This window comes from Thalassophryne amazonica, chromosome 6, assembly GCF_902500255.1.
Source record: "Thalassophryne amazonica chromosome 6, fThaAma1.1, whole genome shotgun sequence".
NCBI classification, from domain to species: Eukaryota; Metazoa; Chordata; class Actinopteri; order Batrachoidiformes; family Batrachoididae; genus Thalassophryne; species Thalassophryne amazonica.
In genome coordinates, this window is record NC_047108.1 from 91,494,997 (window position 1) to 91,512,060 (window position 17,064).

Consider the following 17,064-nt stretch of genomic DNA (forward strand, 5'->3'; position numbering starts at 1 on the left):
AAGTGCTGCATGGCACAAAGTCAGTGGAACAATGAAGGAGAACTACCCCAGAAATCTTCAGATAAATCTCAAACCATCAGCTTGATGGTCAAAACACATGGAGAAATTTGAATATTTCAGCAGGACAATGACAACAAACCCACATCAAAGCTGCTTGAGGAAAGAATAAAGCAGATTAACATTACAGTGAAGGAGAACTTTGGGATTTTTCAACATGTGCCCCCCCCACTTGTTTTTAAAGATGTTTTTAGTTAAAATATTTGCTTCTAATAATGATGGTTGGCATGAAGCTGGACTCTCTGGTGACGATGGCAGAGAAGAGAACACTGGACAAACTGCTGGATATTATGGACGATGCCAGTCACCCTTTGCACACCGTCATCATCAACCAGAGGAGCCTCTTCAGCCACAGACTGCTCCTTCCCAAGTGCAGGACCAACAGACTGAAAAACTCCTTTGACCCTCAGGCCATCAGACTGTACAACTCCTCACTCAGGGGGAGGAGGAGTAACAGGAAGACAGAGGACGGGAAGGAGAGGAACAGTATTAGCTAGTAAATCAGTGTTGATCAGTATGTTTGGTATTTATATTTATAGCTATTTTACTTTTTACTTTCACTTTTGATACTGTGTGCTTCTTACCCTGTGTGCTGCTATACATTGATGCTGGAACCTCAATTTCCCTGAGGGAGTCTTCCCAAAGGATCAGTAAAATTCTATCTAATCTAATCTTTAATCTAATAATAACTGAAACACTCATCTTCAACTGCTTAGTCCAATTAAGGGTTGTGGGATCTAATAATAATAAGAAGAAAAATTTTATTTGTATAGCATTTAACAAAGTGAAGTGTTTCACAAACCCAATCACATTATAACAAATTAATAAAAAGAAAAATCATTTAAAATATAGTATATTAAAACCAAATCAAGACACTAAACCAGGGGTGGGCAACTTGTTCCAGAAAGGGCCAAGAGGGTGCAGGTTTTCTTTGCAGCCACTGATTCCACCAGGTGATTTTACTGATTAACTGATTCCACCTGCTCAAAGTGATATTAATCAATCAAATCAGCTGGTGGAATCAGTGGCTGCAAAAAAACCCTGCACCCTGTTGGCCCTTTCTGGAACAAGTTGCCCACCCCTGCACTAAACCATTGCCCACCATCAAGATTTTGTAGGCAGTCAAGAAAAGGTGTTTTTATCTATTTTTAAAAATGTCAATAGAATTTGCCTATCTAATCTCAGCCGGTAGTTTGTTCCACTGCCATGGTGCATGGAATGCAAATGATCGACCATCTGCTGATTTCTTCCTAACTTTGGGACACACAAAAGGCCAGCCTCCTGGCATTGTAGGGCAAGTTCTGGCACATGTGGCCAAATCAAATGGGCCATATAGGATGGCATACAGCCATGTAAAATCTTAAAAATTAACAACAAATCCTTAAAATCTACCCTCATATGAACAGGCAACCAATGAAGAGATGCCAGCTCTGGGGTTATGTGATCAAATATTTTTTTCAAGTCAAAATTCAAGCAACTGCATTGTGGAGGATCTGGAGGAGTTTCACCCCCCATAGTACCCCCAAGAAAATAATTCCTCATTTCTTATTTTAATTTAATTTCATTCCATGTTTTTTTTTTTTTTGTTTTGTTTTGTTTTTTTGGCCTTGTCTACTCTGAAACTGAATTTCTCCCAGGGGCGGTCCTGGAGGCGGGCCGACCGGGCAGCCGCCCGGGGCGGCATCGCGGGGGGGGGGCGGCACGACCGTGCGGAAAAAAAAACGGGGTGGGGGTGTTGTCCTGACGGGGGGGTTCGTGGTTACGTTACGTTACGGCAGAGCGGCGCCCCCACCTTCCCGTCCCATGGCGGCTTTCCTGTCACTCATTCCCGCAGCTTCACAGTGCTATAAACAGTAGCGAAGCAAAGACTGCAGCGAAACGAGACGAGTTATTGGATAAATGCTGGGCTTTGTCCCGCCCATCGGACGCTCAGCGTGTCTGGAGGTCTATGGGGCAGTGGGCTGGCCTCGGCTGGCCCGGACGCTCAGCTTCTGCATGATGATTGGATGATCTGTCTGAGGCTGAATCCCTTTTTGATTGACAGCGAAATGAGCGAATCAGCGATCTTTTGGTGTAAACATCTGGGGGAGCATTTTCATTCTGTTCTGAGTTGAACCGGGGACTTTCTTAATCCTCTTAGCGGCATTTTCTTTGTTAAAAATGACTAGCGACAAATCGAGCTTCTATTTCTGGTGTTTTTTTTGTAGCTGCTTGTGTTTGGAGACTGACTTCTATCACTCTTTCTGACTTCTATCGCAGTTTCTGTCCCTACCGAGCAGCGGGTGCTGCTGAGCTCCTCCACCGTCACAAAGCACTCACAGGCGGACAAACTTCACACTAGCCTCGCGCCAGTCCCAGCTAGCGAGCTGCACATAATGGCAGACAATTTGAATGTTGTGGACCGGATTTTGGTGAAGCCATTTGATCGTCTTCCTTACGAAGAAGCCATGGCTGCTGTCATGGCTTCAGCTCTCAATGGTTTGCAGGCCAAAGTTAAAGCAATAGACCCCAGTGCAATGTTTGTGCATTGCTATGCACACAGACTGAATCTGGTTCTGTCTCAGGGGGCTAAATGCTTATCTGAGTGCAGAATATTTTTTGCATCACTCTCTGGGTTTGCCACATTTTTCTCAAAATCCACAAAGAGGATGTCTTTTCTTGAGTCTGCAGGCTGCTCAAGGTTGCCCAGAAATGCTCCTACTCGATGGAATTTCACATCATGGATAGTGAGCACTGGGGCAAACAATTATGATGCCCTCCTGCAAACTTTTGAGATGATCATTGCAGATAAGTCCATGGATGATGACACATTAGACTGTGCCAATTTCTTTGTGTTTGTTATTGCAGTAGTCATTAAAACTGGAAATTTGTTCTTGAAAATAGCTGTTGTGAGTTAATTTGTGGGATTGTGGGTGTTCTGGACGAAGTTAGTGTTTTCATGGGTGGTGGGGCAGAGGTGGTGGCCACGTTAGTGTGCGCGGGGGGCCGCACGCAGGGGGTTTCGCCTGGGGAGTAAATCACTCTAGGACCACCACTGATTTCTCCTATACAATCTTTTTCTTTGTCATTTTCAAAAATGTTCCATCTGTTCTCACAGATCCTGTAAAACCGTGTGAAAATGCTGTAGTACACATGCCAGGCCTGTATGTAGCGCTGTAACGCTTTTACAAAAAATGGAGAAGAAGACGTGGGGCTAATCAGTGTAGCAACTGAAGCTAAAACTTTAGAACTTTGGTACACAGATTAAATAAAGTCTTTTAATCTGACCTGCTGCCTGGATTCATCATCACATCTGAAAACTGATTTCCGTATGACACCCTTTTTTGGAAGATGATGTCTAGAAATGTGTTAATTCCTTATGATGGAAGTTACTTGTTAAGGGGCTTTTTAAAGGGTTTTTAAAGCAGTGTTTATCTGCTCTGAGTCAGTTTCTCAGACTGAGCTGGAGGACGCCAACACTTTGTCCCACCACCAAGAAGAAAAAAATAATAATATGCTAAATTACAGTGTTAGCAACATGTTACAGAGGCAGAGCGATGACATCATCCTTCAGTTTTCCACAGTAAGACACTTCAGGCATTTTCAGATTTATGTGATTAAATCACTCATAAAAGAAAATAAACATTCATCAACAGAACGGATTGTTTTACACACGAGTGTAACGTGATGTTCAGTGACATCATGTTCGATGATGTCATGACGATGTTGTACTGAGTGTAGTTTCAAGTTGCTGAAATGGTTCGGTTTTTGCTGCGTGACCCGGTGTCACTCCTGACATTTAACCCTCAGAGAACACGGCCTCTGGATAGCGACCAAATCATTGATACTTTTGCTCTTAACCACAACAACAGGCGCATTGTGCTGTTATGAAGACATCAATATTAGGGGAAAGATTTTCTCTCCTCCTGTCGTTGGCATTTTTCCCTGAGGCTATTCAGTACGTTAATGTTTCCCATAATCCCCCTGCGCTTCCCAGAATGCACCGTGGCGCCAGCAGAGTTCCAGCATCTCACAGCGCATGTAAACAATGACAAAGCGAGGGTATGGATGGCGCTGAGTCACAGAGTTCACATGCGATTATGATGATGACACGTTCTCTCAAGTTCAGAGGGTTATCTAGAAGAGGTGTGATGGACTTCTGCTGTGCCTTAATGTTGTCTTGTTGCACATACAGTACTTCATAGCTCCCTCAGAAAAATGCCAAGTTGCCCATAGGACCTGCAGAAAAAAACATCTCTGGAGCCACCACAGGTTGATGTATTTGTAATTTGGCTGGTGCAATGAAGTCAACAGCTTTTTCGTAAAACAAAGTTGAACTTATCTACTAGGGCATCTCAACAGATACTCTGCTTCTGCACCACCTCAAGTTCCCCTGGTAACTTAAGTCCAAAGTTCCTTACAGCACAGGGACCAATGTACCGAGCCAGACACTTTGTCTTCTCCATGTTCCACGGACAATATTATTCAGGAACAATAAAATAAAATGAGTGAATGGTCCAACAGTGGTAAAACAGACATATCTTTCACTGAAATGTTTAAACCACGTGACAACACAAGGTCCAGAGTGTGAGACTCTTGCATGTGTTGGACCAATTCTTCTTTGTCTTTCGGCTGTTCCCGTTAGGGGTCGCCACAGCAGATCAATCATTTCCATCTCATCCTGTCCTCTGTAGCTTCCTCTGTCATACCAACCACCTGCATGTCCTCTCTCAGCACATCCATAAACCTCCTCTTTGGCCTCCCTCTTCTCTTCCTGTTCCATCCTTAGCATCCTTCTCCCTATATACCCTGGGTCCCTCCTCTGTACATGTCTAAACCATCTCAGTCTCACCTCTCTAACTATGTCTCCAAACTGTCCCACCTGAGCTGTCCCTCTGATATGTTCATTCCTAATCCTGTCCATTCTCGTCACTCCCAAAGACAATCGCAACATCTTTAGCTCTGCTACCTCCAGCTCTACCTCCTGTCTTTTTGTTAGCACCACCGTCCTCTAAGCCATACAACAAGGCTGGTCTCACTACTGTCTTGTAAACTTTCCCCTTCACTCTTGCAGATGTTCTTCAGTCACAAATTACTCCTGCCACCTTTCACCACCCACTCCACCCTGCCTGCACTCTCTTCTTCACCTCTCTACCACATAATCCCTTATTTTGGACAGTTGAGCCCAAATATTTAAACTCATCTACTTTCACAACTTCTACTCTTTGTAACTGCACGTTTCCACTGGGCTCCCTCTAATTCACATACAGGTAGGCTGAAAAGTTCTAAGGCTCACTATAATGCAGTTAATGCATTACTCCTTCATGGGGAGCCTTATAACTTTTCAGCCTACCCTCGTACATGTACTCAGTCTTGATCCTACTAAATTTCATTCACCTGCCCTCCAGAGCATATCTCCACATTTCCAGGCTAGACTCAACCTGCTCTCTTGTCTCACTACAGATCACAATGTCATATGTAAACCTCATAGTCCATGGAGACTCCTGTCTGATCTCATACGTCAACCTGTCCATCACCATTGCAAACAAAAAATGACTTAGAGCTGATCCTTGGTGTAATCCCACCTCCAGCATCTCACCGTTGTCACACTATCCTTGTACATGTTCTGTACTACCCTCACATATTTCTCTGCTACTCCAGGCATCCTCATACAATACCACAACTCTTCTTTTGGCACCCTGTCATATGCAAACATTGCATCTGTAGTGCTCTTCCTCTGCATGAAACCATATTGCAGCTCACAGATCTTCAGCTGTTTTTTAAGGCTAGCTTCTAGTACTCTTTCCCATAATTTCATGTTGTGGCTGATCAGCTTAATGCCTCTGTAGTGACTGCAGCTCTGCACATCACCCTTGTTCTTAAAAATAGGAACCAACACGCTCCGTCTCCATTCCTCAGGCATCCTCTCACTTTACAAGATTTTATTAAACAATCTGGTTAGAAACTCCATTGTTTTGTGTGTGTGTGTGTGTGTGTGTGTGCACGCATGTGCATCTGTCAACCGTGTCCTTATGTTTATGTTTGTATTTAGTCCTCTGTCTTGTTTCTGAGTATGCACTTATGTGTTTGTTGCCTATAACCCCCTCTGTGTCTTATTGTCATTGTCTTTAATTGTTCCCACTTTGATTCACTTTGGAGCTCCTTATCAGTTTTCATCTGTTGTATCTTGATTTTGTGTTGGTTATTGTTTAGTCTCTGTCATGGTAGAGTATGTGTTGCCTCCCTTTTTACTCTGTTTCTTGTCTGTCTTTTCACTTTGGCACTTTATGCATTTTTTAGTTCCATGTTTGATTTGTCATTATGTACTTAGATTTGCATTTTGGTTTTGTGAATGTTCTGCTGCTTTGGCTATTTTGTTATCATATGTTTTGTTTTTTTCTTACCCTTAGATGTCTGTTCCCAGTTACCTTCTTGTTGGTTGTTTGTCTCCTGGCCTTTTGACCCCATCTCACACCCATCCTTCATTTATCCATCAGTTGGTTTGGTATTTAAGTAGCACCTGTGTCTCTGTTTACTTGCATGTTTGTTCACTCTCCTCACATTCTTTTCTTTATTCCCTCTGCAGTTTTGTAAGTACCAAGAATGTAATTTGTCACCTCCTGGCAGTTGCATTTTGTTAGGGTGTTTTGTTTGTTCTTGATTTTCGTTGTGTTTGGATTACTCGGTCATGTTTTATTTGGGCTCTTTTTCTATGTTCCTTCATGGGATTATTAAAACACACATCTCAATGACAGCTGAAGGTTTTGTACAACAATCATTTTCACATAAATTCAGCATTATTTCAGAATAAAAGACAGAGGAAGCGATCAGAGCACCACAGCTAGAGGAGCTGCTGCTGATGCGTTCACTGCACCGCTGTCATTTCAAAGCATCAGTAATGACTCACCGATTATCGCCTCATTTCTGATTAAAACTGACTTAAGAATGATTTAAGAGGTTTTACTTTATCATCTGATGGTTAATAATCACATTATTCCCTTTGATCGCTTTGGGTGAAGAGAGCCAGACTCAGACGAGCTGCTGTGGTCCCAAATGATGCATGCACAGTGAAGGCAGGGCAGACTAATTTTTAGGGGGGTGCATTCTGTCTGCGACACAGGATCAACTCCAAAATTCCGGGGAATCTTCCAAGGCCTAATATCTATTTGTGGTGCAAATTTGGTGACAATTCGTGAAGTAGTTTTGACGTAATCCTTCAAAGCCTATTTAAGGTGATATCTTGATCAAGAATCTGGATATGGATCCAGATCACCTCCAAAATTTAATGGAGTCTTCCATGGCCTAATATTTATCTGCAGTGAAAACTTTGTCAAAATCGGTGCAGTAGTTTTGATGCAATCCTGCTAATAACAAATAAATAAATGCTGATGTTTTTATTACGTCCTTTGCAGACATAAAAACTTAATACGCAGACTCTTCTCCCACCTTCATGCCAGATCTGGTCATTGTCCAGTGTATTATGTTCACACTCCACAAAACCCTCAGCAGTCTTCAGTCAGCCCTTCCTCAGCCTTCAGACACTCTACCCAACACATCCACCTATGGGCCAGACTCTGGGACCTCTTCTCCATCACCACTGTCAGCTTCCCACATGCCTCCACACCCAGCGCCCCACATGCTTCTCCAGCCACTGGTGGTCCCCGCAACACCGCAGCTGACAGAACCAGCAGATCCACTTTGGTCGACTTTGGTCCAGATCCACTTTGGCCCTCGCTTGACATCACCTCTGGCTTGGGCGGGGCCAGGAGGAGAAGGAACAAGCGCTGATCTAAGTCCGACAGAGAGGACCACCAGCAGGCAGCTACAGAGGCTGCAGTCATCGTCGGTGCCGGCATTGGGACCAATCCAGGAGGAGACACAACCCCTCATCAGAGCCATTTTGTCGCTCAAGGGTGGTCACAGGGCAACCAAATCAGTCTTCTTTGTGTTGCAGGTTGGTGAGCAGGGCCAGCACCATACCGGAGGTGGCGTAGGTGACCATCTCCACTCCTAAGGACATCACAGAGGGGTCATCAGTCCCAGCCTCTGACAGTGTCACGGGGGGGCAGTCCGTCTTTGAGGATGCTGTCAAGGGGCTGCTTGCCTCTGCACCTGAAGACGTCACAGAGGGGCCATATGCCCCCATCTCAGCAGACGTCATTGGCCCACTGGAATCAGCAGATGTCATTGCATGTGGTGCTCCATTGGGAGCACCCACAGCACCGGAGGGGGCATCTGTTTCTGGACCCGAAGATGTCAGGGAGTCATCAGCCACCACTCCTGAGGGTTTCACTGCGGGGCTGTCTGCCCCAGCCTCTGAGGACATCATTGAGGGGTCATCCGCCCCTACTTCTGAAGGCATTGCCACGGGCCCTGCCGCTTCTGCAGCTGAGCACGTCACAGAGGGACCGTCTGCCCCGCTACTGAGGACATTGCCGAGGGGCATTCCCCAGTGTTCCTGAAAGCCTATTGAGCTCTGATGCTCTTCCTCTTGTTCACATCTGAAGTCATCCTACAAACCACCATCCTATACTGTCTATCTACGCTATACCCTGCCACCACCATACAGTCTCCAATTTCTTTTAGCACCCTGTGCTCCTCCCTTTTCTTAAAGTAGGTATTCATTGCAGCCATTTCCATACTTTTTGCAAAATCACCTACCATCTGCCCTTCTACATTTCTGTCCTTGATACCATATCTATCCATTACTTCCTCATTATCTCTGTTCCCTTCACCAACATGCCCACTGAAGTCCACTCCAATCATGCTTGGGTACTCTCTCCATCACCTCAACTAATTCCAGAAATCTTTTTTCTCCTTCGGCTCACAACCTACCTGTGGTGCATATGCGCTGATGATATTCATCATCACCTCTTCAATTTCCAACTTCACATTCATAACAACAAGTTATGAATGTGTTCACAGGAGTTGTAAAAATCCAGCAATACAAACAATTTGTTAGTGACGTGGCCTTCACAAGTGTTATCCAAATTTTCCCAGCCGTCTTTAACAGTTGCAAAAAAATAGAGGGTGAAAATTGCTCAAAATCTACATTGGCTCTGCTTGGTCCCTTTTGGAGCCACCGCAGCCATGTCTGTCATTCTGGATACACAGGCATAACCCACTGACAGGTGAGGCCCCATTCACAACAAAAGAACAGAAAGCCCCAAAAGCTACCCAAAGTCCAAAGATGTCCCCAAAATGAGAAGCCCTGACCCAGGCATAGATACCTCCTCATTTTCCACGTCTCTGTCGGACCCTCCTGCACCTCCGATCCAGAGAAATAGCCATCAAACAATGCAGGTCATGCAATACATCAACCAACAATGGAGACAAATTTACATCCTGGAAACACGGGCCAAATATCAAAGTATCCCAAATGTTGATCAAGGACTGTCTATCATAAACTAGCAGCATATCAGCACAGCAGGTCAGATATGTCAGTACAATAATCCACACAAATACAAACAGTTTGAGATCACAGGCCAGCAGTGGCACTGCTACTTGGGACAAAAACTAATTTAACCATTCCAGAGTTAGAACACTCACCACTGTGTAGTGTAAGCCTATGTGGAAAGCTAAGAACCTCAAAGTAAACCAGTTCTTGTTACTGCTGAATCGGTGAAAAATGTCATTAAGTGTCTGGGAACATGGATAGGATCCATAAACATGTGGCTGTGTCAGTCCAGTCTCACCCTTTTTTGTGCTCCTGTCAGGAAATGGGTCACATTTTCGTGAGGTTTTTTTTTTTTCTAACCCTACCCTTTCCCCTAAACCTAACCATAAGATAATCCTCTCCCTTCCCCTAACCTTAACAATAACCCCATCAGGATCACCCCCCCATACCCCCCCGTGTCACCTCGGCATGACATTGATGACATTGGGTAAGCAAAAGAATCCCCGTCTTTACCCAGATTTACAATATTTATGATTATTCTGTTTTGTATACAACACAAAATGATGTTGCACATTTATTCATTTTAATTCATCACTTTTTTCTGCTTCATTTTCCAACTTCTACTATCATCAGGTTTAAGTTGTTGGAGGATCCGGCTAACTGGGTGACCATTGATGAGAAAACAGGAAAACTGACTTCAGCGAAGAAGATGGACAGAGAGTCACCTCATGTTAATGACAATGTTTACAAAATTGTCATTGGTGCCATAGATGATGGTATGACAGCATGGCATGTTGTCATTAAATACAAGTTATTCAATCAGGTCTACTAGCCAACTAAATAACAGTTAAACCATAATGACTGATTTCATTCAATAATCTTTTGTTACTGTTTCCCAAGGTGAACCTCAGGCCACAGGGACATGCACAGTCCTTGTCCACCTGGGTGATATTAATGATAACACACCAAAGCTGTCCAAGAATGGAATTGTTATGTGTGGAAACAAGGAGAAGATGATCATGGTGCCAGTCAATGACAGTGATGCTGATCCTTTCTCTGGGCCATTTGCCTTCTTCTTGTCAAGTGATGATACAAAACTGAAGGAGCTATGGAAACTAGACCCTTCCGTTGGTTAGTATATACTGTGCAATTGACTTATTTGAATACATCTGTGTGTTTGTTTCATTAGATGTTCTGCAACACCTGTCTATTTGTGACCAGGTATGGAAGGTGGTCTTGTCAGCCTGAGGATATTAGCTTATGGTAACTACTCAGTGCCCCTGGTGATTCAGGACCAACAAGGTTCAGCTGGACGTGAAACTCTGGTTGTGATAGTTTGTGACTGTGGACAAGGCCAACAGTGCCTTGGCAAATGGCCACTGACAAAGCAATTTGGCGCACCTGGAATTGGACTGTTGTTTCTGGGATTATTAGCATTTTTGCGTAAGTATCCACTCATCCATTTTCAGAACCCGCTTATTCCATTTAAGGATCACTGAGCTGGAGTCTATCCCAGCAATCATTGGTTACAAAGTGGGATACACCCTGGGACAGGTTGCCAGGGTTGGACAGGGCTGACACATATAATCAAACTCATTCACACTCCAATTCACACCTACGACCAACCTAGAGCCATAGTGTGTGTGCAACCAGCAACTGTAAAGAAAACTACAATCTTTATGTTTTATGAAGCCTCACTGAACATCCAACATTTTGCTGCCAAGTCAGATATCTCCATATCAATTAAGTCATTGTCTGCAATCTCCTGATGTATGTGTAATTATGGTATATTTTTTTAGATGACTTAGCTTCAGTCATAAATTCATTGTGATTTTTTCTGAGGTTATTCATAGTTAAAGAACAGCTGGAAAGGAAATACATGGGTTACTTGTAGAAGAGCTTTATACAAAAACAAATCTCATTTTTGTAAACTTTAAAACTGCATAGTGGAGCTATTATTGAATTTTATCATTACTTACAATGTACAGATGACAACAAAATTATCAGCCCTCCTACGAAATTTAATGTTTTTTTCAATATTTTCACAAGTGCTTTTTTAACAAAGGAAGGAATTTTCAACACAGCATTTATAGACATCCAATTGATTGACTGATTGATTGATTGAATGAATGTATTTAGTACAGCTCAATACACATATCAAAGTATGTGCATCAAATAATACATGGATAACACAACAAAAGTGAAAACACTTATTTCCATTGTGGTCCATACATAAAAGAAAAAACCAAAAGCATACAATCGTTAATAGCAGAATACAAGATAAATGAACAATTACGGCAATGTATTAAAAATGTAAAAGAAGTTAGCTGTACAAACACACATAGTTAAGGGCCCCTTCACACATAACAGGAAAGACGCAGAAACCGGAAGGTAATCCGTGAACCAAAAGGAAATGGGGAACCATGAAACATTCCACCTGCTGTGGTGAAGGACGCACAATCGGACAGATGTGTACGATATACTGGCGATGGTTTAGTGCACTTTCGTGTGCGTGGGCAAACACAGTGTATGCAGCTGGACCGTGTTGCACCACCTCTGCTGTGGATAAAAAAGTAAAAACCAGCTGGAACATGTTGCACCACATCGTGCCTCTGCTGTGGAGAAAAAGAAAATAAAAACCACACGCCATAAAAACACAGCAATTTATTGAATCCCTCTTATTGAACAACTATGAACCATCTGTTCCTCTATAGATGACCCATGGTCATAGATGTACAGTCTAACTTGGTCTCATGGCAAGTCGTGATTCAGCAGCATGAAATATACATTAATCTATTGGTTCATGATAATGTGATGAAAAGTGCCTCATTTTCATCACGGCAGCACAAATTCATTCTAATTCATTCTGTGATGGCTGCACAAAATTAAATGTGAAGCGGGGGGTCAGGGGTGGTTATGGTTAGGGTTGGGAGTAGGAGTAGGGTTAGTAATAGTGAGTTTAAAAAAAACCTGTCACGAAAATTGGACTCATTTCGTGACAGGCGCATGAAAAAAATGTGAGACTGGGCTGTACAGTCATGACATGAAAATTCAGTAAGGTATATCTTAAATTAAGCAATGTGCTCTTATTATGTCCACATCTGTTGGCCTGGCGTGTCCAGCTACCCCCGCGTGTGTGTCTGGCCTGACACGCATATCCTATGAGCGGCCCAACGCAGGACAGACACCGCGTCATGTGGAACATAGCTCACGTGGGTGACGTGGCATTCAGATCGCCTGCTGCGTGTTCACATGATCTGACAGTCTGTTTCATCTGGGACAGTCTGTTAATGTGTGCGCTCATTCACTGCAGCCCATCACAAAAGCAATATATGTTTTCATGTATTTTCATGTGAGGACAGCAAGCAGACACACGCGCATCACAGTGGACAGTTGTAAAGTCATGTCCTTCAAAACACGGAATGTGTTCTACAGCTGTGACATCAAGGACCAGAGATCTCAACAGCTGCTGCTGTTGGCAGACACACCCCCTCTCTATTCAGTGCACAAAACAAAGTATCAATCTCTGTTTCTGTGTTATTTTTTTTCTTTTTAGTTATGTAATTGTGTATGTAGTTATTGTAGTAATTATTTATATACCTGTCTTGGCTGTGGTCTCTGTGTTTTAAATGTGACACGCCGTGTGCACTGAGCCATCATTTGTAGCTGTCAGTGAGTCTCTGGGCGTGATCAGCTGAGAGGCGGCTAGCCATGCTGTGTGCACTCAGATGTAGCTGGCCGGTCCCCCCCCACCCCTGCACGCTACATGTGTTGTGGGGGGAGGCAGAGGGGGCACAACACACGTGATACACACGCATGCCACATGTGTTGGGGGGGCATGTGCCATGTCTGACACGCCACATGATGTGTGTAGCTTGGCAAAGCCACAGTCGTGGGGGCACTTAGACAAATTTCACAGCCAGCTTGACAGTGCTCACCTGCTGACTATTTTCATGCTGACTGCGCGAATGGCCCCACATTTCCTAAGTGCTCTGTGAGTGGTATTGGATGTTCATGTGTGGTTCCTGGAATTTGGCCGACACCTGCCGAGAGAGGGATCGAATGGGCACTGACAGGGCACTCTCTGTCTTTTGGCCGCTGGTGTGTGCGAATTGTTGTGGCGACAGATATACATGGCGTTAGAGGTGGAACCAATTTTTCATGAATGGCAAGCAATTCCTCCTTCATGCACTAGTTGGCTTCAATCGTGCTATGTGTGAAGGGGGCCTAAGAGACAAACTAAAATTTGGTTCATTTCAATTTCAATTTATTTAATATTATATAGCGTGATATCACAACAAAGCTGCCTCAAGGCGCGTCACACAAGCAAAAGCTAACCTTTCCAACCCCTAGATCAAGAACACAGGTAACAGTGGTAAAAAAAGGAAAAACTCTCTCTGATGATATTGAGGAAGAAACCTCAAGCAGACCAGAATCAGAGGGGTAACCCACTGCTTAGGCCATTCTAACAGTTATATGGTTTTTACAACGCTTTATAAAGGTGAAGAAACAGAAAACAGGAAATCAAAACAACATGACATAACAACAAAAGAATAGGTATTTGATGAGAAGTCCACGCAGATGGTTATGCTACAGGCAGGGGTCATCCAGCATTCCGCAAGCCATCAGTGGGCCTGTTTCCACTGCAAAGTCCATTCCAAACGCAGACTGCAGTGTGCTGCATCAGCTTCAGGTGTGGCATCTAGCTGTCAGTTCGGCACCCTGTGTTCAGTAACCGTCCCACTATTCGTCCTCGGACAGAGAGAATTTAAAAGCAGATCTAAAAACTACACCTAAGGTATAATTCATCAGCAGTGAATCCACAGGAAAGAAGAGAAAATACTTAGGTGATCGCTGATAGCCCTAAGCTTCACTAACAGATCCAGAATGTAGATAAAATTGAGGCTGAGACCTGTTCCTTTACTAATAAAACAAGTAAGGTCTAGCCTTACTAACCCCCAGAGCAGCAGTGGTAAGGAAAAATTCGCTCTGAGGAAGAAACCTCAAGCAGACCAGACTCAAAGGGGTGACCCTCTGCTAGGGCCATGCTACAAACATAAATTACAGAACAATTCACAGAACAATTCACGGACGAATATACAAGAAATGCTATTGGCACACAGGACAGGAGGATCGCCAACACAAACACAACACCCATCTCTGGATGGAGCTGCACCTTAAACAAAGAGAAAAAACAGAATCAGGCATCAGAAAGAGAAGAAATACAGTATAACTTGTCAGCATTAAACAACAAGAAAAACAGGAAATACTAAGGTGATCGCCGGCCACTAGCTCTGAGCTTCACTAAAAGACCCAGAATTTATTTGAAGTTGAGGCCGTGGCCCGCTCCATTTCCTAATAAAATGAATTAAAAGAGTGAAAAGCGTAGAACTATACTATGCCAGTATGCTAGCCATATGAAAGGGAAAATAAATGTGTCTTAAGTCTGGACTTGAAAGCCTCCACAGAATCTGACTGTTTTATTGATGCAGGGAGATCATTCCACAGAACAGGGGCACAATAAGAGAAAGCTCTGTGACCTGCAGACTTCTTATTCACCCGAGGGACACAAAGTAGTCCTGCACCCTAAGAACGCAAAGCCCAGGCCGGTATGTAAGGTTTAATTAGGTCAGCTAGGAAGGGAGGTGCTAGTCTCTGAATAATTTTATAGGTTAGTAACAGAATCTTAAAATCTGATCTCGCTGGGACAGGACGCCAGTGAAGGGATGCCAAAATGGGTGTAATGTGGTTGAACTTTCTGCTTTGTGTCAAAAGTCTGGAAGCAGCATTTTGAACAAACTGGAGACCCCTAATGCTGGATTGCGTTAAACCAGAAAATAGAACATTGCAGTAGTCCAATCTAGAAGAGATAAACGCATGGATCAGGATCTCAGCATCAGCCATAGACAGGATGGGACGAATCTTCACTATGTTTCACAGGTGGAAGAAAGCAGTCCTCGTAATATTTCTAATGTGGAGGTCAAAGGACAATGTAGGATCAAAAATCACCCCAACATGACACACAAGCCTACGCTAAGCGTTAGCTGGTCAAATTGATGCTGATGTGTTGCTGGACCAAGGACCATCATTTCAGTCTTGTCAGAGTTTAAAAGTAGGAAATTAAATTAACTCAAAGGTGGTTAACCGGGATCCACCTGTTTCACAGTAGGAATAACTCAAACAATCATTACCAGAGACAAGAGGCAGAGTCAAAACAAATGAAGCGGATTGGGGCATTCCAATGGAATACTCAATTCAATTCAATTTTTTTTTTTATATAGCGCCAAATCACAACAAACAGTTGCCCCAAGGCGCTTTATATTGTAAGGCAAGGCCATACAATAATTATGTAAAACCCCAACGGTCAAAACGACCCCCTGTGAGCAAGCACTTGGCTACAGTGGGAAGGAAAAACTCCCTTTTAACAGGAAGAAACCTCCAGCAGAACCAGGCTCAGGGAGGGGCAGTCTTCTGCTGGGACTGGTTGGGGCTGAGGGAGAGAACCAGGAAAAAGACATGCTGTGGAGGGGAGCAGAGATCGATCACTAATGATTAAATGCAGAGTGGTGCATACAGAGCAAAAAGAGAAAGAAACAGTGCATCATGGGAACCCCCCAGCAGTCTAAGTCTATAGCAGCATAACTAAGGGATGGTTCAGGGTCACCTGATCCAGCCCTAACTATAAGCTTTAGCAAAAAGGAAAGTTTTAAGCCTAATCTTAAAAGTAGAGAGGGTGTCTGTCTCCCTGATCTGAATTGGGAGCTGGTTCCACAGGAGAGGAGCCTGAAAGCTGAAGGACTCTGCCTCCCATTCTACTCTTACAAACCCTAGGAACTACAAGTAAGCCTGCAGTCTGAGAGCGAAGCGCTCTATTGGGGTGATATGGTACTACGAGGTCCCTAAGATAAGATGGGACCTGATTATTCAAAACCTTATAAGTAAGAAGAAGAATTTTAAATTCTATTCTAGAATTAACAGGAAGCCAATGAAGAGAGGCCAATATGGGTGAGATATGCTCTCTCCTTCTAGTCCCCGTTAGTACTCTAGCTGCAGCATTTTGAATTAACTGAAGGCTTTTTAGGGAACTTTTAGGACAACCTGATAATAATGAATTACAATAGTCTAGCCTAGAGGAAATAAATGCATGAATTAGTTTTTCAGCATCACTCTGAGACAAGACCTTTCTAATTTTAGAGATATTGCGTAAATGCAAAAAAAGCAGTCCTACATATTTGTTTAATATGCGCTTTGAATGACATATCCTGATCAAAAATGACTCCAAGATTTCTCACAGTATTACTAGAGGTCAGGGTAATGCCATCCAGAGTAAGGATCTGGTTAGACACCATGTTTCTAAGATTTGTGGGGCCAAGTACAATAACTTCAGTTTTATCTGAGTTTAAAAGCAGGAAATTAGAGGTCATCCATGTCTTTATGTCTGTAAGACAATCCTGCAGTTTAGCTAATTGGTGTGTGTCCTCTGGCTTCATGGATAGATAAAGCTGGGTATCATCTGCGTAACAATGAAAATTTAAGCAATACCGTCTAATAATACTGCCTAAGGGAAGCATGTATAAAGTGAATAAAATTGGTCCTAGCACAGAACCTTGTGGAACTCCATAATTAACTTT

At 43.4% G+C, this 17,064-nt stretch overlaps 1 protein-coding gene across 1 annotated transcript in view; it reads left to right on the top strand.

The window, feature by feature from the left end:
- The window catches only part of LOC117511491 (cadherin-like protein 26), a 76,525-nt gene that overhangs the window by 44,209 nt on the left and 15,252 nt on the right, over positions 1–17,064 (top strand). The window contains exons 10-12 of the mRNA XM_034171510.1: positions 10,067–10,209; positions 10,334–10,564; positions 10,655–10,876. Coding sequence (XP_034027401.1) covers positions 10,067–10,209; positions 10,334–10,564; positions 10,655–10,876 — 596 coding nt within the window. The remainder of the gene's footprint in view (positions 1–10,066; positions 10,210–10,333; positions 10,565–10,654; positions 10,877–17,064) is intronic.